Genomic DNA, 25,718 nt, shown 5'->3' with positions numbered 1-25,718 from the left:
ATTCCTCTTCAGACACATGCAATACATCTTAGCACTGGCGTGGGTCTCTATATGGCTCCTCCAGTTTCAGAGCTCTGCCTCCATCAGTGTAGCTACATGTGGCTTGTCAATAGGAATGTCTACAGGGAGACAGAGAGAGAGAGTGTGTGGGTCTGGCCTCCAGTGAGCTATTTATTTCCTTAGCATCTCAAAATGAGGTCATCATGCTGCTACCTGATTGACAGGCTAAACTCCACCCCTTCACTCTTAATAGTCTCGAGTTGACACCGGATTATGTAACTACCACACTACCTGTGGGCCAGCTAACCCCTGGATCATGTATCGTGTAGCTAGAGCTTGAGGCTACTTCGTGACCTGCTTTGCCATGCTGCTGGTGCATACATTGCTTGAGCTTGAGGTTGGTGGATCCTGTCACCTTGCGTTGCTTGTGTTCAATATCCCATCGGGGCCTGCTTTGCTAAGCTCCTGAGTTAGTGACTCTTGGTGACCTACCGAGCTGATTGCTGCCTGTGGGAAGACCCTGCTCTCTGCTTCCTTGACCTTGGACCTGGCAGCACATGTGAGTTGAAGTTTCACTTCATCACAAACTGCAAAGTTAATGGTTCAAACCACCAGCCATTCCTTAGGAGAAAGATGAGGCTGTTTTCTCCCATAAAGAGTTAGTGTTGGAAGCACTACATAGGATTGCTAATGTATTAGAATCAATGGGAGGGGGAGAGAGAGAGAGTAAGTTTGAGTGACGTTCTTAGGGGGTACTGCGGTTTCAAGTATAGCTAGAATTTTATATGCTGAAAGAAGAATTTGAAGATATAGGCAGTTTACTGATGACAAATGGAATTCGTGGAGGCACATGTAAGCGTCTTTGAAGGTCAAGGGGATAATGAGAAATTATATCAATTAGAGAATGGAAAGCTTGGATATTTGATGGAAGTGAGGTAATTAGGAATATGAAGCATGATGAGATTTGTCAGTATTCTGCCACTCAGTCATGATTCTTTTACTGTTTCTTGAGCAAATCCGATTTGTTTACTTTTCTGTCTTCCCCTTGGATCTTGTCTGGTGTATTCATACCATTCAGATCTCTGATCGAATGTCACCTCCTTAGTCAGGCCTGGCCTGACTACCACGTCCACCTCTATTTGTCTTTTTATTTCCTTTTTTCAGTTTCTAACCCCTCTTCTTTCTCTTCCCCTCCTTACTCTTTCCTTATCACCTAGAACAAGGTAGATGTTTAATAACTATTTGTTGGAATGAATATAAATTGAAATGTCCCTGATGCCTTTTAAAAAAACTTTCAAATTAATTTTACAAACTTTTTAGTAGTAAATATTGCGTGAAATGGCTTTTTATCATGATTTGATTTTCTCCGACAGTATACATGCGTGCATGCGCGCATACACACTTGCGTGCCTGGAGTTTATAAAGAGTACTTATTCTGAAATTTATCACTTGTTTACTTAATTAATTTAAATGTAGTTTTAAAAGTACTTGTTTCACAGGGAATTCAGGAAAGATAAACCCCTCAGGAACAGTAATGGGAGTAGCAATATCTCGAGGTGGGGGGATGGTCAGGGAGGGGGCTGGGTGAGAAAAGAGGAATCCATCACAAGATTGGACATCTAGTCCCTGCTCAAGGGGACGAATAACAGAAATGTGGGTGAAGGGAGACAAAGAACAATGTAAGATACGAAATAACAACAATATATAATTGATAAAGGATACAGGAGGGTGTGGAAAAAGAGGAGCTTATATCAAGGGCTCAAGTAGAAAATGTCTTGGAAATGATGATGGCAACATCTGTACAAATATGCTTGATACAGTTGATGTATGGATTGTTATCAGAGCTATAAGAGCCCCCAATAAAATGATGGGGGGGGTAATAAAAACCCTCTAAGTATCAATAAAATTAAAAAATAAGTGTTTAGATTAAATTCCATTTTGTTGTTATGGCAGGAATATTGGTTTTTATTAATTATGAGAAGATGGTTTGTATTTTTAATTTTCTAACTCAAATTTTGCCTTTCTTCACTGGCTACCACTTAAGCCCTGATCTGCTTCCCTTAGGGAGAACTATGTCCATTTGGGAAGCAAAACCTAAACAATGAATAGGTGCAATGACCATACAAGATAAGAGTCATGACAATGTTATTCCAAGGTGAAGCCTGGGGAATTAGTAAGTCTAAGTGGTACAACAGTAATACCGACCCACTTCAGAATTTGAAATAGTATATTACTCAGTCCATGAGATAGCGTTATTCCTTTGTTCCTCGAGGCCTCTGGGTCCATTTATTATCCTGTAATAACTGACATTTGTGTTTTCATTGCAGTTGTCGGACAGGTAACCGTAAGAGCTTGATTGTGACCTCTAGCACATCGCCTACACTTCCACGGCCACACTCACCACTCCATGGCCACACAGGTGAGTGTTTGAAAGCTAAAAAGGGTGGAGTGGAAGAGTGGCTTCTGGTGTCCAGTTTCCACTGGGCATCTGCTACTGTTTGTTTTTTCTTGCTTCTTTCTTACTTTGCGTAGTTCAGTACATTACCTTGTCACTTCACTGGGCAGAGTGAAGCATACAAAGCTCATGGATGCTTTCTGTTAGGAAAATGTGTTTTGTTTGCTTTTGATTTGTAGTTGTTTCCTATCTTGCCCTCTCAACATCTGTTTTGGTCAGGTGTGTGTGTCCTGGTTCCATAACCTCTGTTCTAGAAGGTTAAGTGTATATTGCAGCTCCAGTCATTTTGGGTCATATGATGAGTGGTCCCAGAACCTTTTGTTCTGTTATGCCCAAGAATCAAGACTTCCAGAAAGGATTTCTGCCCCATAAAACTCCTGTTAACTTTCCCTATGTCAAACCAGGAGACAGCAAAAGCAAGAGGAATATTTATTCCCGGTTGCATTGATTTCATGTGCTGGAATTGAAGTGCATGATCTCATGCATTCGTGGCTTGTTCTGTCAAAAATGGGCTCTTCCAGACAGTATATTGATTTGTTTGCTGCTGATTGAGGGATCTGTACGAATTATGCAACTTGGGTTGATTCAGACATACCCTGCTCTCCAGATGAAAGGAAAAGACCTTAAGGACAGTAGCCATTTATTTTGGGTTGGACTTGTATTTTTGTATCACAGGGGAATCTTGGTATTTTCAATGACCTCTTATATATACAAAAGCTAGATCCCAAATAAGATAGACTGAAGAGGAATTGACACGAATTACAGTCTTGGTGAAGAACATTAAATATATCATGGACCACCAGAAGATTATATTTGCCGTGGAAGAAACCAAGCCATAATGCTCCTAGTAAGTGAAGATGGCAAGAGTTTGCCTCACATACCATGTTATCAGGAGGGACCAGCCCCTTGAGAAGGACATTAGAAGGTCATCAGAAAGAGGAGGACCCTCAGTGAGATGGATTGACGCAGTGGGTGCAACAGTGGGCTCATAAAGCAATGATGTGAGAATGGCACAGGCCTAGGCATTGTTTCATTCTGTTGCACATGAATCACAGCTGGCTCAATGGTACCTGGTAGCAGCAACAGCAACAGGAGACCCCAGTCTTAAGGGACCCAACTGTGCTGAAGAGGCAACTGTATTACTTACATTTTCCATCACTCCACTGTTTACAGTGGGAATTATAGACCTAGGATTAATGGAAAAGGAGCTGGCTTGGAATCCCAGGAACCAGTTCAGAGTTTCTGTTTGGGTAAACCATGAGCACTGTTGTTTAAAGCCTGAATTTGTCTACCTTTGGTCAATTAAAGGTATACCAAAGCAGTACCAAAGGTGTGCTCCTCAAAGCAGATCAGATAGCACAGGACTGTTCCCTTGGGGTTTATCTCCCTTGCTCACAACGTGCTGAGCCTTTGGCAGGAGAAAGCAAAGGTGCAGTGGTTGTTTGATTTTATGTCGACTTGAATTTGTATGGAAGTGTAGAGGTCGAGTCCAACCTATCAACCAGGTCATGGCCTGGTGATGCTTCCGAGGAGGTGTGGCCTTTTCATGAGAGAGACACTGGGGCCCCTCCGCTCTGTGCCCTTTCACCTTCCTGCTTGCTGGGTCTCTGTGCCTGCCTCTAGGGGCGGCCCCATGTGGGCAGTGTGACCCTGAGAACTGTTAGGATTCTGCCATGTTTTCACTGACCTTGGATCCACTCGACTCTGCACCTACATCCCACTTCCCCTTTCTGTGACATCCACCTGCAGCTCTGAGAGGCTGGAGAGAGCTATGGCTAGCATCGGACCCATGGGCTTGTGAGACTGGGCGGGGATGCCTTCTTGATATAAGATTATGTCTTGGTATAAAGCTCTTTCATGCACATATATGAGTGTCATTGGTTTTGTTTCTCCAGACAACTCAGCCTACCACAGGTGCTTATGAAGACGTTTTCTAAGGACCCTGAACCTGTAGGCTAGACACTTACTGTGCCTGTGACTCTTTTCCGTAGTCAATAAATACCTGCTGCAGTACTTGTCACATTAGAAGATAGCAACGAATTGGAGATATAACAGCATTTAAAGCAGAGCTCTCATTGTGTTTAGGTACTTTCAGCCTAGAGAGTGATTAGGTTTTAGATTAGTTCCGAATAGCACCTTCTGCCCTGAAACTACAAAAACTTAACCATACCTCTAGTCTGGCCTTCTCATCATACAGAAACAAAGTTAGCATGTCTAGTCCTTGTATGTAAATTCACAACAGTACGTAACGTGAGTACTGGGCAGCAATCACTACTGGCTGTGGGAATTCTGGAACACTTCATTGTGCTGATGCACATAGATCACTACATAGATCCAGAGGCAATTGTTGGAACAGAACAAGAGATCAGGGATTGTACCAAATTAGTTGTAAAACTCCAGTGGACATCTTCTCAAATCATTAAAGCATTGCGGCAGGTTTGCCAGAATGCTGTCTCATAGAAACCAGCAGTTTAGATAAATCAAGCATGCTTAGGAAGCTTGGGAAGACGTCAAAGGAGAACCTTCTTCACGAAGAAGAAACTAGATGGAAGGCCTTAGCATGGCCACTGATGAAATAGTTACAGAAGTTGGGATCTTATGTGGTTTAGCACTTTCCATTTTAAACGAACCTTTGTCCTCAGCAAGCTTTTGGCTTGATGGGTTTCAAAAACCTTGTGCAAAGATCAGCTATCTTCCCATCATTCTTTTAAGGAAGATCAGAGCTAATAATACTTGTTACATACATATCAAACTTGACATCATATTATATCTTCAAGTGATGTATATCCTTATTATTGTAGCCACAGAATGCTGAGCCCGTTTAACTTCCCATTTATCTATGGGGTCCGTTAAATAACAACCTATTGATTTGAAAATGGTTCCATTCTGAACAGGCCAGTTCAGCATTAAGTATCTACTATATATCGGCACATAGCAACTACAGTATCAGTAATAGTTTAGTACACCATGCTGACAAAGGAACTTTCCGAATGCATTCATTGTTAGAGCCTATATAGCGTAACCCATTGCATAACTGTACCACAATTTACTGGTTCATTTTCTTACTCATTAGTTTGAGTCCGGTCTGGAGATCAAAATTCCCAAATGATTTAAATAGATGAAGTTCAATATGAAAAATTATTTCAGAATGATAAAATATAAATGTGATTTAAAATGATGAGAGTGAAAAATTATTAAATGATAAAAGAGTAACTTTAAGATGTAAGGGAAAGCCATAAACACAAGGGATGCTGATGTCAAGTATCCAAGAAAGAACAAGCATGGATGAGACCCTTTTTGCCTAGGCTGGATTTAGATTTCCTCAGAGAAAATCTAGTTGCAGCCCACTAGATGGCAATTATGTTTGTTGGTTTGCCTCAGCCAGACCTGGCCCATTGTCACTGGACAATCAAGAAACAACACTCTGGTGCCCATGCAGAGCAAATTGCAGCCAGTGGGCAGGAGACATGAGCACAGACTGTGAGTGGGGTAGAGGATGGGCCAGGCATGCAGAGTGACAGCAGGAAACCTGGGACACTCAAGTCTGTTGGAAAGCTTCACTGTGGAAAGGCATTCACCAGGCCAGGCCAGCTGACTCCACACCACTCCATCCCCCCCACCCCCCACCCCCACACACACACCATCCATGGAGCAGCTGCTGGAACTAGTGAAAGGAGCCGCTTTCCTCCTGCAGTGTGCATCTAGTGCCCTTCATTGAGAAAGTTTAATGGCATGTTCATTGTAAAGGAGAAATTGTACTTTAAGAAATATTCTCCATGATTATAGAGCAAGTAATGAAGACCGAATTTGGAGTAGAGAGGTATTAGATTGATAAATGGCACAGGCATTCAGAGCATTTTGTTTTTCACTATTATGGTTGAAACTGTAACAAATATTGTGTTTCTCATGGTCTTTTGTTATACATGTTAAAAAAATTTTTTTCCCTCCTAGGATTTCTAAATGAGCATGGAATTGCTGAGTCTTGAGATTTACTGTATAGTTTTTTAGGACTAGGATTAATAAGTAAAAGACATGCATATTTTAATAATGTTTGTTTCTTATCACATCTCATTGTTTTTGAACTAGTGTCTTGGGAGAAGACTGCCTGCCCTAAACTTTAGTGCCTGTTGTTCAGTGTCAGGAATAAGCCACAGCAATCTACCCTCTTTACTCCGTCTCTTTGTGGCTTAAGCCCTTATCTCAGTTTATCTCTGTCCTCACAAGAAACCCTCTTTCATTCTAATTCCTATAATCCTCTGAACATTCCCTATTTTATCTTTTCTCTCTCATCGTTCCTCAACTTCTGAAACTCTCCCATTTTACTTTCTGGAAGTCATAGTTGCCTACAGAATCTCCTACATCCTCAGTCTGAGCACTCCTTTCTGGAATTATCCTGCAGTTTTCTTGAGTCAACACTTCAGAGAATGGAGAACACTCAAGAATTGGCTCTTATCTCTCATACTATTGAACCTAGAAGTGAGAGTAGCTGTTCTTGTTTTCTCCTTATTCTTTCTTCCTTCCTACTAATCTTATATCCCAAAGGTTGGAATTTTAGCATGAAAATGATAGTATCCACTACCCATCATTTCGATGATAAGAATCTCTACATAAAAAAATAAGTACCATAAATAGAAATTTTAAAAAATCTCTACATATTATAGCTGTAAATTTTTAACTTTTGACTTACGGTTAACCTCTTCAGTTCTAATCTTTCCTTATTCTTTCTTGTTTTTTTCCATATGCAGAAAGATGATTCATTACACCAAAGATAGATAATCGGTTCTTTGAACTACTCTTTTTCCAGTGTGATTTTCTTTCGTCTACCTCAGTCATGTATACCCATCACCACACCTTGTCTGTATAACTTCAGTTTCATACTTCCTATTCTCTAGGAAGTACTCTACCTCTAAGCCTTCTGGTTTTTGCCATGTGGGAACACCCCCTGCCCCTAAACAATCATTTGATCCTTAGGCCTCTAAATGACTGACTATATAGCGCTTTAAAATTCATCCTCTGCTATCTGATAACAGCTCGCATTTTATTTTATGGTCAAATATAATTATTTCCTTGTATGCACCCGTCTCTGCCTTGGCCCTGTTTCACTTTAGGTGCCCAACTATCAGAACCACACCCTGGTCAAATCCAACCCTGTTATCTGATCGTATCTGACCCAGTATCATTAACTGACTAAGGAAAAACCAACTGTACCTATTAACCGTACTATACATTCATGGTCCAAAAGTCAGGTAGCTAATTAATGCTTATCAAGTGATCATATTGCTTGTTCTTGATCCATTTACTCTCATTCTCCCCCCCCCCCACCTTATTGGCACATAATTCACTATCATACAATTGAACAATGCAATCGTTCAATCACATCACAGGAAGTTGTACCATCACTACCACATCTCTCTTAGAGCCTTCCCCTCCCCCCCGCCATAGTCACATTGCCTTCAAACTGAGCTGTGTAATCACTATCAGTTCTAGTGCTCCCTACTCCTCCTGCCCTCACTGTTCACTCCTGAAGTCCCTCAACTCTCCTTCTAGATGATTTTCTCACATCTTTTCTTAACCCCCCACATACCTCTTAACAAGCCAGGCTTAATTAATGGGCTTACTAATTGAGAAAATGGAAACAAACAGATGAGAACTTATATTACTAGCTGCTACTATTACATAGACTTCTATTAGTATAGCTGTACCAATAGAATCTGCCTTTCCAGCTGTATCCATGAACTGTTGATTTCCTTTGTCAAGCCAGTTCCTCCACTAGTACACTTCTTACCCACTCAAGGAATGCCATTACTACTGCAGTTTTTCTCTAATGGATTTTTTTTGTTTACTATTAAATTGTTTCTCCTGGCATGGGAATGGATATTGTTTCGTTCAATTGTACACAGGGTTGCTATGAATCACCGCCTTGATGCTACTTGCCAACAGCACTATATTCTTAAGTATTTTTCTCTACATAATCTACCAATTATTGAGAGACCTGGTTATTATAATTGTGAATTTGCAAATAGAAATACATATTTCTATTTGCAGGTCTATCAGTTTTTTAAGCTCTGTTACTTATACATGCATATTTAAGAGTCTTAGACTCAATGAAATGAATTTTATTTCCTTGTAAATTCTTTTTTCTGAAATGGACTTGGGCTCATATTAACATAGCCACGTCAGCTGTATTATACCCCTCCCCACACACGTCCCCTCCCACCCACAGTTTCTTCTCCTTTTAAACATCGTAGGATGTTAATTTCAGTAAGCAGTCTACAGGGGACTCATGCAGCACATAAAGAGATGGAGGTCCTTCCTACCCTCTGAGATAGTTGGGTGTGCTTTGCAGTCATAAGGACCTGAAGGTGGACTATTTTAAGAAACACTATATTCTGAGTCTTCACCTGAGAGCCTGTTTCTCCTTAAAGCATACGAGAGGGTACCTCCCCAAAAAACAAAAAATTTTTTCATAGCTATGTATTTAAACTTCTTTTTTCCCTCCCCTCCCTCTGCCCCAAAACTTTTTTTTACAAAATAACCTCATCACCTTCAAAGTACTCTCCATTACATTGAATACATTAGTCAAATCTGTGATTCTATTCTTAGAAGCGTTTGTAAAACTCATCTGTTTGAATGGTTGACAGCACTTCCCTCATTTTTTTCACATCCCTCTGAATTCTTGGAAACAAAAAGAAGTCGCATGGAGTGTGGTCAGGTGTGTGGGCAAGAGAGGTATGCTGTTTTTTTCCAAAAACTTGCACTGAGATGGCTGTGTGAGCAGGTGCATAGTCAGGGTGTCAAAACCAGTCCCCCAACTGCCACAAGTCAGGCCTTTTTTGTCGCACACTGTTACTCTTATCTTTTCAGAACCTCTAAATAGAAAGCTTTAACAGTCTGACTTGGTGGAACGAACTCTAAATGCACTACATTTTTGTCCGTTCAGAAAGTTGACAGATGTACAGAAGGAGGTTTGTCATCAATTGACATTTCACCTTTTTTGAAACCAGAAAACCACCTGAGTTTTTCCCCATAGCGCTGTCTTTGTAAGCTGTGTTCAACATCAGAACAGTTTCTGCGGCATTTTTTCTGAGCAGGAAACAAAATTTCACAGCTGCACACTGTACTCTTAAGTCAGTCATCACCAGAAAATTCACTGTGACCAAGAGAACCTTCCCAGGCAACGCCACTGGGCGCACTAACTCAGAGCTGAGTTGCTGGATCCTTACCTAGGAGGAAAATTGCTTACTATAAAAGCTCCGACCAGTGGAGCTGTTTTCCAGTTTTTTATTTTTGTTTTTGGTAACCCCTCATATACATTTCTTGTTAGGATGTAGTGTGCTAAGATCAATGTGCAAGAGGTTTTGGGACCAGGATCTCTGTTGCCCTCGGAGAAAGCATTTGCACACTCATTCTGTCTTTCCTAATGCCATCTGTGCTGAATGAGTTCTTCACGCCCATAGAAAATTGGGTTAACTTGATTAGGCAGATTGAGTTTAAAAAGATATCTAGGAAATAGGAATTGTCTATTCCTAGGAAATGCACAGGCTGCTGCTGGACTTAAAATGCAATTGTGAAAGACATGTGTTATAACAGACAACTTGGGAACAAGGAAGAAAATTTCTGGGCAGCCAGGCTTTTACTAAGAGAGAATCTTTAAACAGATGGTGGGCTTAGAGAAATAGCCATATATGCTAAGAGCAAATGCTAAGGGAAGATTGCGTGCCTAAATGTACTCACAATTCTCCTCCGGAGCAGACCTCCCTACAGATTTCTTTTGCTTGTCCAATCCACAGGTAGTCCTTTGGACAGTCCCCGGAATTTCTCGCCAAATGCTCCTGCTCATTTTTCCTTTGTTCCTGCCCGCAGGTAAGTGGATAGGAAACCTTTTGTAATTAGCATGTGTAGTACTTGCATGAATGTCAGTTGAATGTCACCTTCCTCTAGGTGTGTTAGCTTGGACTACAGCCAGCAGAGTACCTTGCCTGCTTTCTTCTCCCGGACTCTAATCTTCTTACTCGTCTTGCTTTCTAGACGCCCTAGGTATTTGTGTTTGAGTATTTGAGCCATAGGAGAATGGATATTAGAAGATTTACTTTTTATAATCCTCAGGGTATGTTTCAAACATACTTTGAATAGAATGGCCAGTGAGAAAAGGACTCCCAGGAGGAACCAAAGGTGTTCTATTCACCCTCTACTTTAGCTTTTTGAAGGGCCCTTTTCTTGGCCCTGAAGGTAAATGTATTAGAAGCTCTCTGTGTTAGTCTGGGTAGACTAGAGAAACAAGTTCATAGACACTCATGTCTATAAGAAAGAACGTTATATACAAGAGCAGTTGAATATTGAGAAAACATCCCAGCCCAGTCCAGATGAAGTCCGTAAGTCCGATATTATCTCATTATGTCTGATACCAATCTATAAAGCCCTCTCCAGACTCAGGAAATACATGCAATGACACCGAATGCAGGATGATCACAGGCCGGGGGAGGAAAGTCTTGTGGATCCAGTGGCATTGTAAGCATCTCAACACTGGCAGGGGTCTCCACGTGGCTTCTCCAGCTCCAGAGGTCTGGCTCCATCAGCCTCTCTCCATGTATCTTCTCCACAGGGATGTCTCCCAGGGAGTGAGCATGTGTCCTGCCTCCAGTGAGCTATTGATCTCATTAGCATCTCCAAATGCACTCATCAAGCTACTACCTGATTGACAGGCTGGACTCCACCCCTTCACTCTGAGTCCTCAAAATAACACCAGATTACTACTCTATCATACAGCCCAGGTGTGGGGTCAAGGAACTACAGGGTCTGAACTTAACCTTCCATGAATTTAGAATGATTTGTTTTATAGAGAGCCATGTGTACACAATTCTCTTTCCATTTTTATCCATCCCCCAAATGATACAACCCTAATTTTGACATCCATAGCAATTCTGGCACCTCAGTCCCTTGGTAGGGTACAGACTGGCCTCTGGAGGGATACTGAATGACGGATATGGATCCATACCATACTAGACACCAAGACTCCAGGAAAGATGATTTACTTTTCGGAACATTTTATAAGATTCTTGTTTCCCATGTTCATGTCTTAATATTTTATTTCATTTAAATTTTTTTCTTGGTTAGAGTCAGTCAATATTGGAAAACCAGAAAGATCATGGCTCCAAATTTAGAAACTTTGAGTGACTAGGGAATATAATATAACATGAGGCCAGGGAAATTCCTACGCTTAGACTAAAAAGAAAGTTATTTTGCAGATTGTTCTGCTAAATATGAGGGGGGCTTCAAAAAATTCTTGGAGAAAATAAATTAAAATATAATGGAATTTTTTCATGAACTTTTTGAAGCTCCTTAATACATAACAGGAGAAAGGGAAACAAACTCAACCATCAGCTATTTATTAATGACAATCTGGAAGAAATCCATCTTCTTTCTATCTAGGATTCTGTCTAGCTGAGAAGGACATGGCCAAATTGGGGTTATTTGGTGACTGATTGGGTGCTCCTACCCAGTTGACCCAATTACTCTATTTATCTTGAAACAAAATTCACCGTGTTCCATGAACTCATCTCTCTCCTTTTTTTTTTTTGGAACTCATCTCTCTTAACCTGGATAACCTGAACTAGTTAACCAAAGATCTAAATAGTCACTTACAATATAAAAATATACTCAATGGGTGGATTTGTTTTGCCAGCCCACGGGAAGGACTTATTTTTCCCAGACTACCTGCTTGGACTGTGTTTAAATTGTAACCTCAGATGAGGACTGAGTTGGAGCCTCAGAACCTGTCACTAGGTCCCTTTAAGTGACATTGAGCTGTTTTCCATTCATCCAATAAATACTTAACAATTACTGTTAAGTCAGACACTATGCTGGGTACTTAAAATAACATAATCCCTATTTTCTTGAACCTTACAGTCTAGTAGATTCTGTGCATTTGTTATTCCCTGTGTAAGGATTGCTGTCCCTTACACTTTCACTTAGTTAACTCATTCTTGTATTCCTGTCACATCCTCACTGCCAGCTTCTCTGAGTTGCCCCCGTATTACACATTCTAAAGGAGCCCTAGTTATTTTCTATCAACTCATCCTATTTTATTTTCAAAGTGTCACTTAACAATACCTGATAATATTTTCTTTTCGGTATCCTTCAACCGTAATTAAAAACACCTTTAACAGATATGTTGAAAGCAGCATCACATTGTTTGTTGATTGAATGGGAGGATAGAGATTTAATGAGCAAATAAACAAATTTGTAGTTATAAACTGTGATAAGCACCCTGAAGGGCAAAAACATAATGCTGCATGAAAGAACAGAAATAAAACAGAATTAGAGAATCTATACTGGATTGTCACGTACGGTCTTTCTGAAAGATTGATGTTTTTAAAAATTTAATTTCTTTTTTGAAGATTGACTTTTAAACTACAACTTGAAAGATGAGAAGGAGCTTGTCATGTGGGAGCACTGATGTACAGAGCATTCCAGGCAGAAGGGATAGCATATTCCACTGGAGACCTTGTGTCTGCTTCAGGAATTGAACCAAATAGGAGACTTGGGGGACTAGTATTGTCCTTAGGACTCAAACTGATCTGTGAATTCCAGGGATTCTGAAACTATTTGTTACTGACCTAAGCTTGAGCCTTACAGAATCACATTACTTTGGAATATCATACAAAAGACAGATAGGATAAAACACAAAGGATAGATGCATTCATCGTAAAATTTTACTTCTGATTTCCACACTAGACTAAACTCCCATGATCAGACATCACTCTGTAGGTTCCCTGGTTCTCACTAAAATGTACATCTTTTCACTACAGCCATGGACACAGAGCAGACAGGTAATAAGTAGGGGATGTGTGTGTTGGGGAGAGGTGCTAGGAAACTGCTATGCATGGCCAGATAAATAGGGTTTGTGATTTTGTGCTTGTTGAGAGCTGATTGCATTGATTTTCTGACTGTGGGCATGAACTCTGGGCTTTCAGATCTCATCAAAAGGCTCAAGGGATTCCCCACTGCCTGCTGGAACCAAGACTCAGAGCTTACATCCTTCGAAGCAGGAACTGCTTAATATTTCCAGTTGCTGAATATTTCTAAATTTGTGGCCTCAGGACAAGTCACCTAGTGAAAGTGACCGGCAGAGGAGATTGAGGCATCCTGTGACAGTATTGCATTATTTCTCAGTGCCCCTCTGCCCGTCAGTATACAGAGAACTGACTTCTAGGCAATTTGCTTCCAGTTCTATCTAAAGGAGGAAAACTTACCAATAAAAAATTTACTTGATAAGGCTTTGGGAAATCCATCCCTGAGTTATACTGCTTCCATCTTTGCCAAGTTCTGTTTGCTGGTATCGGTATGTTTCCTGTGTAGCACTCCCAGGAAACTGCAGAGTGATCAGAGTGCACATAAGTTTGAGCACTGCTGGGTGTATCTTTGCCTAGGTTCTTTGGCTAGGTTCCCGCAGAGCGATAATTGACAGTGTGCTGGCTGCCTGGGGGGCATGAGGTGTGAGTTATATGCATGCAGCATGGAATCCCAGACTCCCCTTTCAGAATTTAGCAGGGAAAGCTGCTAGATATTGGTGGTGTGAAGGAGTGCTTCAAAAGGAGATGCAAGCTTATCCCTCCTTTTACTTCCCCTGCTCTCAACCTCTTCACACCACCCACAGCCGTGGAGCCTGGGCCAAATCACATACAGCCCTGGTTCTCAGTGTTCTCTGAAAATCGAGAGTATTGATCCTCCGTTGCTAACTCTAAGGTTAATGGTAAGACACACAAGGTGGTTTTGCTCCAACTTTAACCAGGGCAGCATATTTCCCCCCAAACCCCATGAGACATTGTTTTTGCTACATATCATCCCACAGTTCAGGCATGGAATTATGTGTTCATGTTATAAAATCTGGACCTTCTCATCTACAAATGGGATGGGCTTTGGAGAGCATCCTCTCAAGATCCACAGCAGGCCACCCCCAAGTGTATCACCTTACTCCTCATTTGTAAGAGTTCTGTCATGCACGGGCAAACATCCTCCAATAGTTTTGTGAGTGGTACAAATGTTACACACTCAACTACTAACTGAAAGGTTGGCTGTTCAAATACCCAGAGGTGTCATGGAAGAAAGCCCTGGCAATCTCCTCTCAAAGGGTCAGAGTGTTGAAAAACAACCCTAGGAAGCCTTTCTGCTCTGCACACAAGGGCTGTCACCATGATTTGGAATTGATTGCACCTGGTTGTTGTTCTTTTCAGGATAGATTCTAGCCAGCCTCTAACTACTTATCATCTGTGGATTCATGCTCAGTGCAGACCCAAGCAATGGTCCATTTCTTCGTGGTTGCTAACCCAGTGGCCTGGGAAAGGCCAAAGTGCCCTTCACATGGAGTTTTGAAGTGGAAATTATTTCATCCAATGGAAATTTCCTCCTTGGCCTGATGCCTTTAATTGGAGTCCTCTGCCATTGCGTCCCTGAAAGCGATTAGGGATCGAGAGTATAAAGATGGTTATTTCAGAACCGCAGGATTATGCAGAGAGATTCTTCTTCAGAGTCACAGGCTCCTTGGTAATCAGATACCCGTCGTTGCAGTGGTAAACACACAGCAGTGGGCCCCCATGTAGAGATGAGATGAAAACATAAAATAGATACAGCAGTATTGCTTTGAGATGAGCCTATCAGTTAACCAACTGCCAGAAATTTAGGATGGAGGGACAGATAGATTCTGGGGCCCGGAAGAACAGAGCCTGTGGAAACGGTCTTCATAATCTTCTCTTACATAGGACTGATGGACGGCGCTGGTCTTTGGCCTCTCTGCCTTCTTCAGGCTATGGAACCAACACTCCTAGCTCCACTGTCTCCGTGAGTCGCAAACTCTGTAAACCTCTCCCCTCTGGGATATTGATCCTATCCTTGTGTCGTTGCCAAGTGGTTCTCAGCTTCTCCTTTCACCTTTCCTCCTTTGAACCAAACTCAGATTGTTTGGTAAGACTGAATATGGCAGAACGCCATACTCTTGAAATGCCTGTCGAAAGGGTAACCAAAGTCAGAGAAGAAATTGAGGGTGGACTTTTTTTTTTTCCAGGGAAACCCAGGGTTGGGGGCTTTAAACATGGCTTCCTTACTTCTTCCATCAGAACTGCAACCCAGAGGAAGGGTCCCCTTCCTCCTGTTCCTCTCCCTACTTTTGTCACTTTTTTTCTTTCAAAAATAAAGGGATGAAGGATTATTTGAGTTAGGGAGAATTTTTGCCTAAAGCACAACAGATGCCCAAATTGCTATTGTACACAATTAACCAAAAATAAATCTTCCTCGTTGAGCCAGGGTGGAGGCTATTTTGAAACTAGGGTTACAGGGAGTCCTCATGACATAGTGGTTATGCATTGGACTGCTAACTGCAAGATTGGCAGTTCAAGCCTACCAGCTGCTCCAAGGGAGAAAGGTGAAGCTGTACACCCCTGTAAACAGTTAGTCTGGAAACTCAGTGGGCACTTCTACCCTGCCTATAAGGTCCTGTGAGTCAGCATCGACTCAATGGCGGTGCATTTGACTCTGAGTTTAGGGTGACAGGACTGGTCATCTTTTTCAGATAGTCAACCAAATGGCAAATGTTGTAGGCTTTGCCAGCCAGCTGAAAATGAATTATAACCCAGATGACCCTTGCCCACTTTTCCTGCCACTCTTCAGGTCTTTTCTCCCCAGTTTTTCTTTTCATGAATCCCTCAGTGCTTTTAAAGTCAGGGGAACGGAGTGTGACTTACTCCCTTGGCTTAGACAGTGCGTGTACACAAATCCAAAGATCTCACCGATCTTTTGACAGCTGTAAAGCTTCAAGACTCATCCCCAGTAAGTACTACTCTTCTCATAATCCTTTACGGAAACAGATGTTTTGTTTTGTTTTTTGAGTCAAGCTAAGAGTCCTCTAGTCACTCCTGTTCCATATTTGAATGGGCTCAGTCCACTGTTGCCACTTGCTGGTTTACACTGCCCCTCCTGCTTCATGTTAGCTCCAGTTGGGTAAAGATACCCTCTGTAGCTTCATGTAGATCACTGGTAAAATGTGTCCAAGACAAGACGCTATGGAGACCTCCCTTCAGCTGTGCACACCCGCATGTAGAATAGTGTAGTGTTCCACAAGAGAAGCTTTAACTGGTAGCCAAAGAAATGCTGGTTTCTCCCCTGGTGGTCAGGCTTATGCCCTTGCAACAACCAAGGTCTCTCAATGTGCTGCCGCTTTGGCTCTGGATGGATTTAGGTCTTAATTTCTGATCCTGGCAGTGAGTTTGGTTTTTTAAATCAGTTGGTGAATGGCATGTGGGCCAATGGCATGAGACTTGCTTACTTCCAGTCATTGTGTTAGGTGAGGGGGAAACCGCTGACTCCAGACTGCATGGGGCCGCAGCAGCCACTGCATCCCACGGATGCCTGGAGCCCACTGCCCTCAAGTGGTCTGCTGTGACTCAGAGTACGCTGTTGTTGAGAGCTCTCTCATTGGACCACGTTTCAAACTCACAGTGGCTTTTGGTTAAGTATAACTTTTGGATTCCAGTCATTTTATTTCCTGCTTGTTCCTTGATGTACTGGTGTCCCTAATGTCTGGGCACAGTCAGGGCTTCAGCAGAGCCCATTCTCTGGCTAACAGTCAAAAGAAAGCATTGCTGAACCATCCGCTGGCGGGCTTTCTCAAGGTCTAAGGGGCTATCATTTGCACACTGAAAATACCCAGAACCTTTCTTGAACCAGGAAGCATGATTATTCACCATTCTGACCAGCCAAAATCTTCACTGAGGGCCAAAGGTCTATGTAGACAAATCTGCTTTTTGCCACTGAAAGAGGGTCCTAAATGTTGTGGGACCCTCACACCTCATAAAGATGTAGGTCCGATGTCCGCCAAGATTCCCAAAGGACTCAGATACCATATATACTCGAGTATACGTCAACCCAAATATCAGCCGAAGCACCTAATTTTACCACAAAAACTGCATTAAAAATGTGCTGAAAAACTCAGCTTATCCTCGAGTATATACGGAACTTTGACTTCCTCTAAAGGGCTGGAGATGAACAAAGCAAAAAGGAGCAAGGGAAAGAAGATTGTCCTTTGGGCTTCGTAGTAAACAGTGATTCTGGGAAGCCCTTGGCTGTTTGCAGTTTTCTTTCCACAGACTGCCTTGGGCCGTGCCTCTAATGGTGTTTGTTAATGTTTTCCTCTGCAGTCTTCCTGCTCCTCACAGGAAAAGCTGCACCAGTTGCCCTTCCAGCCCACAGCCGATGAACTGCACTTTCTGACAAAACATTTCAGCACAGAGAGTGTACCAGATGAGGAGGGCCGGCAGTCCCCAGCCATGAGGCCCCGCTCCCGCAGCCTCAGGTGAGCAGTGCTCTCTCTGCCCAGCACCCCAGTACCTGTGGATCTCTGCTTGCTTGTATGCCGCAAGGGTTGGCAAACGTTTTCTCTAAAGGGCCAGGTGGTAAATCCTTGGAGACTTGGTTGGCCATACAGACTGGCATAGCTATTCACCTCTGCTCATATGGTTGGAGAGCAACCAAAGACAATCTGTAAACGTCGACACAGTGGGTAAGCACTCTGCCCCCTGAAAGGTGAGCAGCTTGAATGCACAGTGGGTTGGCTGTGAGTCGGAGTTGACTCGACAGCACACAACAACATTGACACAATTAGACCGCAGGCTACAGATGGCCAACCCCTGGCATAGGACATGGGCACAGCTCAAGTGTGTTGAGTCCAGTGGAGCTCAGGGCCTTTCTGGCTTTATGCACAGTGCTCAACTCACTGCCCCAAGAAGTCTGAGAAGACTGTCAAATTGCTCATCTCTTCTCCCTTTAAGAGTGGTTCACAGTATGAATGTACTTTAAAGTAAAAGGAGCACAATAGTGTATTAACAACATAATAGTAACATCAGCCCTGATCATACTTGGCTGAAGAAGACTGTTTCAAAAGCTGAATTAAATGAGCAGAATCTAGCTCATTTTCCTGAATCACTTGGGCTGGCCTTCATCAAACTCAAACAGCTCATCTGTCTGAATTCCTTAGATTAATTGACATAACTGGTAAGTCTGTGCAGTTAAATTCACATGGCTTTAATGCCACACTCAGCTTTCTAGGGTTCTTGGGGAGTGATGAATGGCTACTATGTGTAGGGTGGGTTCCCAGAAGAGTGGAGGACCCCACAGTGTCAGCAGTGAGCTGAGTGGACCACAAAGTCTGGTTCAAGGTCATAACTTGATGAAGATAATGACTTGTGACTTCAGTAGAAAGGATCGTGAATACAGAGGAGTTGCTGCGCATCCCCGGAGTCTTTCTACACCTGAATCGTGGTGGCGGTAGCATCCGCACAGAGTAAAGGCCATCTTTTAGGCCATTTGAGTTTGAGAGGACTACATTGACATTAGGGAAATCACTGCTGCATTACTCTTAAATTCTTGGTGATGTGTTCTCAGTATGGCCACAGACCATGGGCCACTTCAGGGAGGGGTGGGCTTGATTTGGCCAGCAGACCATAGTTGGCCAACCTCTGGCATAAGAAATTGACACAGCTCAAGTGAGTTATTAAGTCCAGTGAAGCTCAAAGTCTTATGGCTTCTCTGAATCCAGCCCAACTGGGATCACATGTCAGGAGCACCAGACTAAGTAGCACCCAAACATCCTTGCAGTTACGTTGCTCAAGCTTTGAAATTAATGGAGTTGTGACCACATGGGCCAGAGGGGTAGGGTGGGAAGGATTTAGGTTGGGGTAGGGGGTAATAACTTTAGGCTAAAAAACAGGACTTGTTCTTTTCTGTGGATGACTTGGGCTCCTAACTTACTACAGGTGGATTGGCCCGCTGGCTGTGGTTTGTCTGAAAGAAGATAGAGGTGTACAGAGTTCACTTTGGTTGCTTTGGCGATGGTGTGATTGATTCATGGAACATGCAGGGTTGTACCCAGCCCCACTGGCCAAAGCTGAGAGACCTTATTATCCTGTCCTGGGAGATCACTAGGAAAGCCACCAGTGGATTCAGGAGTAGACTACCTCCTTTCTAGGCCTTTTCAGTGTCTGGTAGAGGTCTTTGTGGAAACCAAGCTTTCTGCAGGGGAGAGAAGTAGCCTAGCTCCAGATGGCATCATTGGAAACTGAACAAGGTACTCTGGCAGTTTCAGAACACAGGAAGATTCTGGAGCTCGCGCTCAGTAAATTGAGCATCTAAGGGGCGGACACTAAAGACAGTGGGAGTGAGGGGCCCTGGGGATGGGCATCTTTCCACGTGATAATTCCATAGCACAGAAGTAACAGGTTTATTTCTGTTTTGTCTAGTCCCGGACGGTCTCCAGTTTCCTTCGACAGTGAAATAATAATGATGAATCATGTTTACAAAGAAAGATTCCCCAAGGTAAGGCCTCAGTTAAAAGGCTGGTAACTCCTCTGAGGATGGCTTCCTACAGTCAGCTCCAGTGGGAAGACTGGGGTGAGGGGACCAAGTGCTACCCCCAGAGCTAATCAAGTAGAAGAGCAGAGAGGCACCTGAAGCAGGTGCGCAGGGCATGCAGGCTGCCTGAGCAGAGAGAGGTGGCAGAGGAGTGGGAGTTTGAGGATGGTGCCTGTGGACAGAGCCTGCGTCTCTCACTGGGAGATGGGGTATCTGGTGAGAAATTAGGCTTCTCTCCAAATATTAAAGGGAAAGGAGAGAACTGGAGACTTTAGTTTTAACTGCACATATGGACCCATGAGCCAGAGTCTCCCAGAAGAAGATTTGCCCCCTGATAAAAGATAATAACATTCAATACAGAGTTCTTAAGTAGCATCTCAGTACCAGACCAAGACCTCAGGGTTGCTTCCTAACATGTAAATGTGGGGTTTCCAGCTAGAAAGTGCTACGGGAGACAGGTAGATTGCTATCCTGGGATAGTTGAGAAATCTCCCTCGTACCTCTGTTGTTTGTTCACTGCAAATGACTTCTGACACCAGATACCTAGTTTTAGGCCAAACTTCACAGGTTCCACAGATTAAAGGCACAGCCCTCCTGACGTCCAAGTCTGCTCAACCACAGATTCAGAAGTCCCCAGGCCACTCTTGGTTCTTATCCAACTGGCTATAAATTCTGAGGTTCAGTCATCTACTAGAATGGCTCACATAACTCAGTGCAAGTATTATATTTCTGATTATAGCTTTATTACAACAAAAAGATGCAAAGCAGAACCAACTAAAGGGAGAGACACAGCATCAGGCCTGGGAGGGTCTCAGTTCTCTGCCTTTGGAGTAAGAATGTGACCCTGTGTCAGTCTGGATACTTTAGAGAAACAAATCCACAGAAACTCATGTATAAGAGAGAGCTTTATATAAACGTTAAGTGCACATCAAGAAAACATCCCAACCCAGTGCTGCCCAAGCCCACAAGGCCAACATTAACCCATTTGTCCAACACCAATCCACAAAGTCCTCCTTCATCTCACAAAACTACACACTATGATGCTGACTGCAGGAGGAAAGCTGAATCAGTGAATGTGTAAGCATCTTATTGGAAACATGATTTTCAAAGATACCCTTCCAGGTGGTAGCTTATCTTTTTACTTTCTTTGGTTAAGACTTTTGATAAACCAAAAATTTATTTTTTATGAGGTTTATTTATTTTTGCTTTTGTTGTCTGTGCTTTTGTTATATTAGATAATCCATAGTTAAAAGCGAGGCTTGCTAGGCTTGCCCTTATATTCTTCTAAGAATTTTATGGTTTTTGAACAGTTGTTTTAATTACATTACCCAGACTAGGAGTTAGCCATGCCAGAAAGACTAATCACATGAATAGTGGTTTGGAACCTCGAGCCATGTAAAATTGTATCAAAATATAGATAAATCATAGCAAAATGAGAAGTAACCCAGTCATAACATGGGCAAAGGATTTGAACAGACATTCCACCAAAAAGGACATAGAAATGGCCGCCACGCACATGGAAATATAGTCAGTGTGACTAGCTGTCAGAACGGTGCCACTCAAACCCACAGTGGGACAGAGCCTCTCACTCCCCCTTGGACGGCTCAGATTGAAAAACAACACAGCTAGTGCTGGAGAGGACGTGGGGAACTGGGAACACTCAGTCGTTGCTTGTGGAAATGCAACATGATACAGCTATTGTGGAAGCGTGTGGGACTTCCTTTGAAGACTAAAGATAGAGCTACAGTATGCCCCCAAAGCAAACACCCAGAGACTAGGGCATCAGTGTTCGCGGAGCACCTTCACAATAGCTAAAAGGTACCTGCGTGCCCAGTAATGTGTGAATTAATGAGAAGACGAGGTTCGTACGATGGACTACTACTCCGCCGATGGAGGATGTGGATGGCACTTGAAGTTGAGCTAGATGAACTGTCAGTCACAAAAGGACAAATGACCTCACTCATGTCAAAATCCAAGACTCGCCAACAACAACAAAATTTCAGAGCAAAAGAAAACCCAATGGAGTACAGGTCTATGCTGACAAATGGCATTGTCATGAATCAGAATTTATTAGAGGTAACTTTTTTAAAAGCATTCAAGATGGGTGGTAATTTCCCTTGTGGGGCCCCCATTTAATCCACCAATCTGGCCCCTCCAAAAAGCAGCTAGTCACTCATAGGTGACAGTGGACTCCCATAAACTCAAGCCAAGTGAAGTAGAGTTGCAGCCTCAATTGATAACCTGCCAGCCCCTGCCATCAGCCACCCGAGGGCTGGCATGGTGGGCTTGTGAACAGGGCTGTGGTGTCAGGGATGGCATGCCACAGGATCCCTGTAGAATGGACTCCCACTCACCAAGGGTGGTCTGGCTCTGTCACTGTCTAGCAACACAGGACAGAGGCCAGTGCTGAGCCACCTGGTAGTTGTCTTAATTTCCTAAGCTGCCGTAACAAAACACCAAAAATGGTGGCTTTCAAGGATAAGAGTTTATGTTCTCACAGTTTTGGAAGCTAGAAAGCCAAACCAGAGGGGGCTCGGTCCTTGTTGGTTGCCTGGCGGTTCCTTGGCTTATAGGTGGATCCTCACCCGGCATCTCCCTCCCAGTGTCTCTCTCCCATGTCCTTTTCCCCTTTGTAGAAGACACTGCTCGGCAAGGGTGAGGCTAAGCAACCACTCCACTCCGAATGACGACAGGTCATGTTGGCAGGAACAAGATTAGAGCTTCAGTGTATCTGTTTGAAGGGCACGATTCAATTTACAGCAATAACGATTATACTTCACCTTCTTCTCCCATCTTTTCATTTTGAAATTTTAGAATTGTGAAAATAGTACGAAGAACTAAAAACCATATGTCAAGCCAAACCTGACATGAGAGACCACATATTACATGTTTTAATTTGTATGAAATGTCCGCAAAAGGCAAGTTATATTGACGTTAGATACTAGTGGTTGCCAATTGCTAGGGGTAGGAATGTGAATTAGATGTAAATGAGCATGAAGGATCTTAACTGGGGTGATGAAAATGTTTTTAAACTGACTTATTGTGATGTTCAACATAGTGAATTTCCTAAAAAACATTAAATTGTAAAAAAAAATTTAATTGAAATGGGTGAGTTTTATAATATGCAATTATATTACTATTTTTTAATACCAGAACTAGATGATGTCCTACTATTGTTATTGAACATTTGTTCAAAGACTGCAGAAGAATGCTGATGAGAAGGGAGAGAAAGCGGAACAGGATTTCAAATTTGTATGGACTCCAGAGTCTCGAATCATGGAGGCTGCACACCCCCCTGAAACCATCACTCTGAGATGATCTTTCAACTCTGAGCCAAAACTACCCCCTAGTATCTTTAAACCAACCAGTGCTTCAGCTCAACAAGTAAAATCATGTAAGACCTGTCTACACTGAGATCATGGTGGCAACAGCCACCTGAAAGATTAGGCAGGAAATTCAGGGGACAGTGAGTGTATGTCAACGAGGAAGGAACAATTCAGGTTGCACAATGCCATTTGTGTCGCTGAATTGTCCATATAGAATCAGAAACAGTTGAGTCGGTGTGTGTTTTGCTGTAAACAAGTGTCTCGGAAGTGATGGCAGACAAATAAAGCCTTAACTATATGCTCAGGCATTTTAATTTCACCTGAAGGTGATCTTTCGATGCCTCCAGTGATTAGCATCCTCAAATGCAACATCAGAAAGCCTGGTTCACATGGAGCCATCCTGTGCTGGGACCAGAAGGGGGGAGTCCCGGTCACTTTTCCTCCTTTTGTTCCCAGGCTACAGCACAGATGGAAGAGCGGCTGGCAGAATTTATTTCCTCCAACACGCCAGACAGTGTATTGCCCTTGGCAGATGGAGCCCTGAGCTTTATTCACCATCAGGTGATTGAGATGGCTCGAGACTGTCTGAACAAATCTCGGAGTGGCCTCATCACATCACACTACTTCTACGAACTCCAAGAGAATCTGGAGAAACTTCTGCAAGATGTGAGTGTCCTGCACCTGGTTTGGATGCAGCCTTAGTCCAAGTGAAGATCAGGGTCTTCCCAGCCTGCTGGCTATCGCGGGGGTGGCTCCATCACGCCCTCACCCCTGCAGATTTCCTTACTGGGGGTGGTACGCAGGGTTCACCCTCCACGGTGGTGGTGATGGGCGTGGATTCCTCCTCCGTCCCCTACGTTTCTGAGAAAAGCCTGTTTCCCACCTTGCTTGGTGTCAAAGGACCTCAACTCTGTGGGTACTTAGTTTTCTAAGTCCAGCTCTAACATTCTTAGTGTCCAGAAGTATTTAACCAGGAGATTTGTAACTGAGAGCCCCCAAATGACCACAGCAGCTGTTGTGGGCTCTCCTCGTAGAGATGGATTTAAGTTAGACTTTAGACCGTTTGTCTTCAGCCAAGGCAAAGAGATCCGAGGCTTCTGCTCTGGGCTTTTCCGTTTGCTGACATTCTGTTTGCATGGTGAGAATTTCTCTAGTGGGCATGTAGGTATTTAAAGGTCTGGTAAAAAGACTCTGGGAGGCCAAAGGTAATCCAGAGATGGCTAAGATCAAAGCATCGTTGAGTTCATCACCACCCCTCGTGTTCCAGCGCGTGCGCACTGTGTGGTCAGTTCCTGCAGTGAGGGAAGCAGGGATCAGAATGAGGGTGTCAGCCTGGAGAAGACATGTCTGCCTTCCTTAGTTCCTCTGGTTCCAGAACCCTTCAGTGTCTCCTTAAGTATTATCAGCTGAGCTGAGAATCCAGGGCTAGTGACCAAATAAGACTCCAGTGTTGTGGTCTAGGAATTAGGAGGGTCAAAGAAAATGTGTGTAAGAAAGAGCTGAACCTAGAGAAGAATGATTAAAGATAGTCCCGATTATTGCTGTCAAATATTAGAAACTCTCTCAAGTGGCAGATTGTTCTTTGTAGCCTTAAAAGACATAACTACACAATGGGTAAAAGTTATAGTGAGAAAGCTTTTGATTTAATAGATGGGGGGGTGGGGGGTGGTAATAGAAATTCCTTTTATAAATTTCCCCCCAAAAGTAATACTTAGATTCAGACATTCTATGGGGAATGCAGCCCTGAGGATGCAGGAAGAAGTATATTGCTGGTCTTGCTACGGAATGCTATATACCGTTTATTGAAGTACAGTGTGCCTGATGAGCACTAAACATGTAGGTCCTCAGCCCAGAGGAGGACGTGTGGACGTTGCATGGCGAGTTCAGGAAAGGTGGAGTCTGGAGGAGGAAAGAGTAGGTAGGGAAATGGTATGAACCACCTCTCAGAAGGTAACAGAACTGAATACTTCCCTGGAATGGCAAATGAAGGAGGTCGGCATGACTGGAGGGAAAAATACGTACAGGGGAAGTTGGTAGAGACATTTGAAGGGTTAGGCCAGGAGCCGAGTGGTCCAGGGCCTTAGGAAGAACTTAGAATTTATCCTGAAGGCAGTGGTTTTAAATAAGAAAAAGGTTCTATCCATTTTGCATTTAAAATCACTAATATGTAATGAGCACTTAATGCATGCTAGGCACTCTTCATTATCTCATTTGATTGGTCCAACCTTCACAAAAATCCTGTAAGGGAGGTTTTGTTATTCTCAAAACCTTATAAAAGCTTACAGACGTGGAAAGTGAAGCGTAAAGAGGCTAAGTAGCAGAGCCAGAAACCAAACCCAGCTTTGTTTTCAGCCAGAGCCCAGAATCCTGTCTTTCCAAATCGAGCGACTGAGCTACTTCTGTGTTAGGCTAAGCTTGTGAAGGAAGGAAACAGTGCGAGGGTACTGCCTCTCTCCTCACCAGGCCCTCCGATGGCTGTACAGACAGGATCTTTAGTGCCTGTGGTGGAAGCAAGCAGCTGGAAAAGCAGAAACTGACAG

General features: G+C 43.1%; 1 protein-coding gene across 2 annotated transcripts in view; it reads left to right on the top strand.

Annotated features, from left to right (window-relative positions):
- The window catches only part of MAST2 (microtubule associated serine/threonine kinase 2), a 75,445-nt gene that overhangs the window by 34,874 nt on the left and 14,853 nt on the right, over nt 1-25,718 (top strand). Inside the window, exons 3-9 of one of the 2 annotated variants that reach the window (XM_045291817.1) lie at nt 2,328-2,419; nt 10,246-10,318; nt 13,264-13,284; nt 15,214-15,292; nt 17,644-17,798; nt 19,741-19,816; nt 23,635-23,844. In XM_045291817.1, coding sequence (XP_045147752.1) covers nt 2,328-2,419; nt 10,246-10,318; nt 13,264-13,284; nt 15,214-15,292; nt 17,644-17,798; nt 19,741-19,816; nt 23,635-23,844 — 706 coding nt within the window. The remainder of the gene's footprint in view (nt 1-2,327; nt 2,420-10,245; nt 10,319-13,263; nt 13,285-15,213; nt 15,293-17,643; nt 17,799-19,740; nt 19,817-23,634; nt 23,845-25,718) is intronic. The other variant, XM_045291818.1, reaches the window with a different exon arrangement.

Source organism: Echinops telfairi, unplaced genomic scaffold (assembly GCF_000313985.2).
Source record: "Echinops telfairi isolate 266 unplaced genomic scaffold, ASM31398v2 ScPeMD7_443;HRSCAF=831, whole genome shotgun sequence".
Taxonomy (NCBI): Eukaryota; Metazoa; Chordata; class Mammalia; order Afrosoricida; family Tenrecidae; genus Echinops; species Echinops telfairi.
The sequence above is the reverse complement of the archived record's forward strand: the minus strand, read 5'-3'. Positions and strand labels throughout refer to the sequence as shown.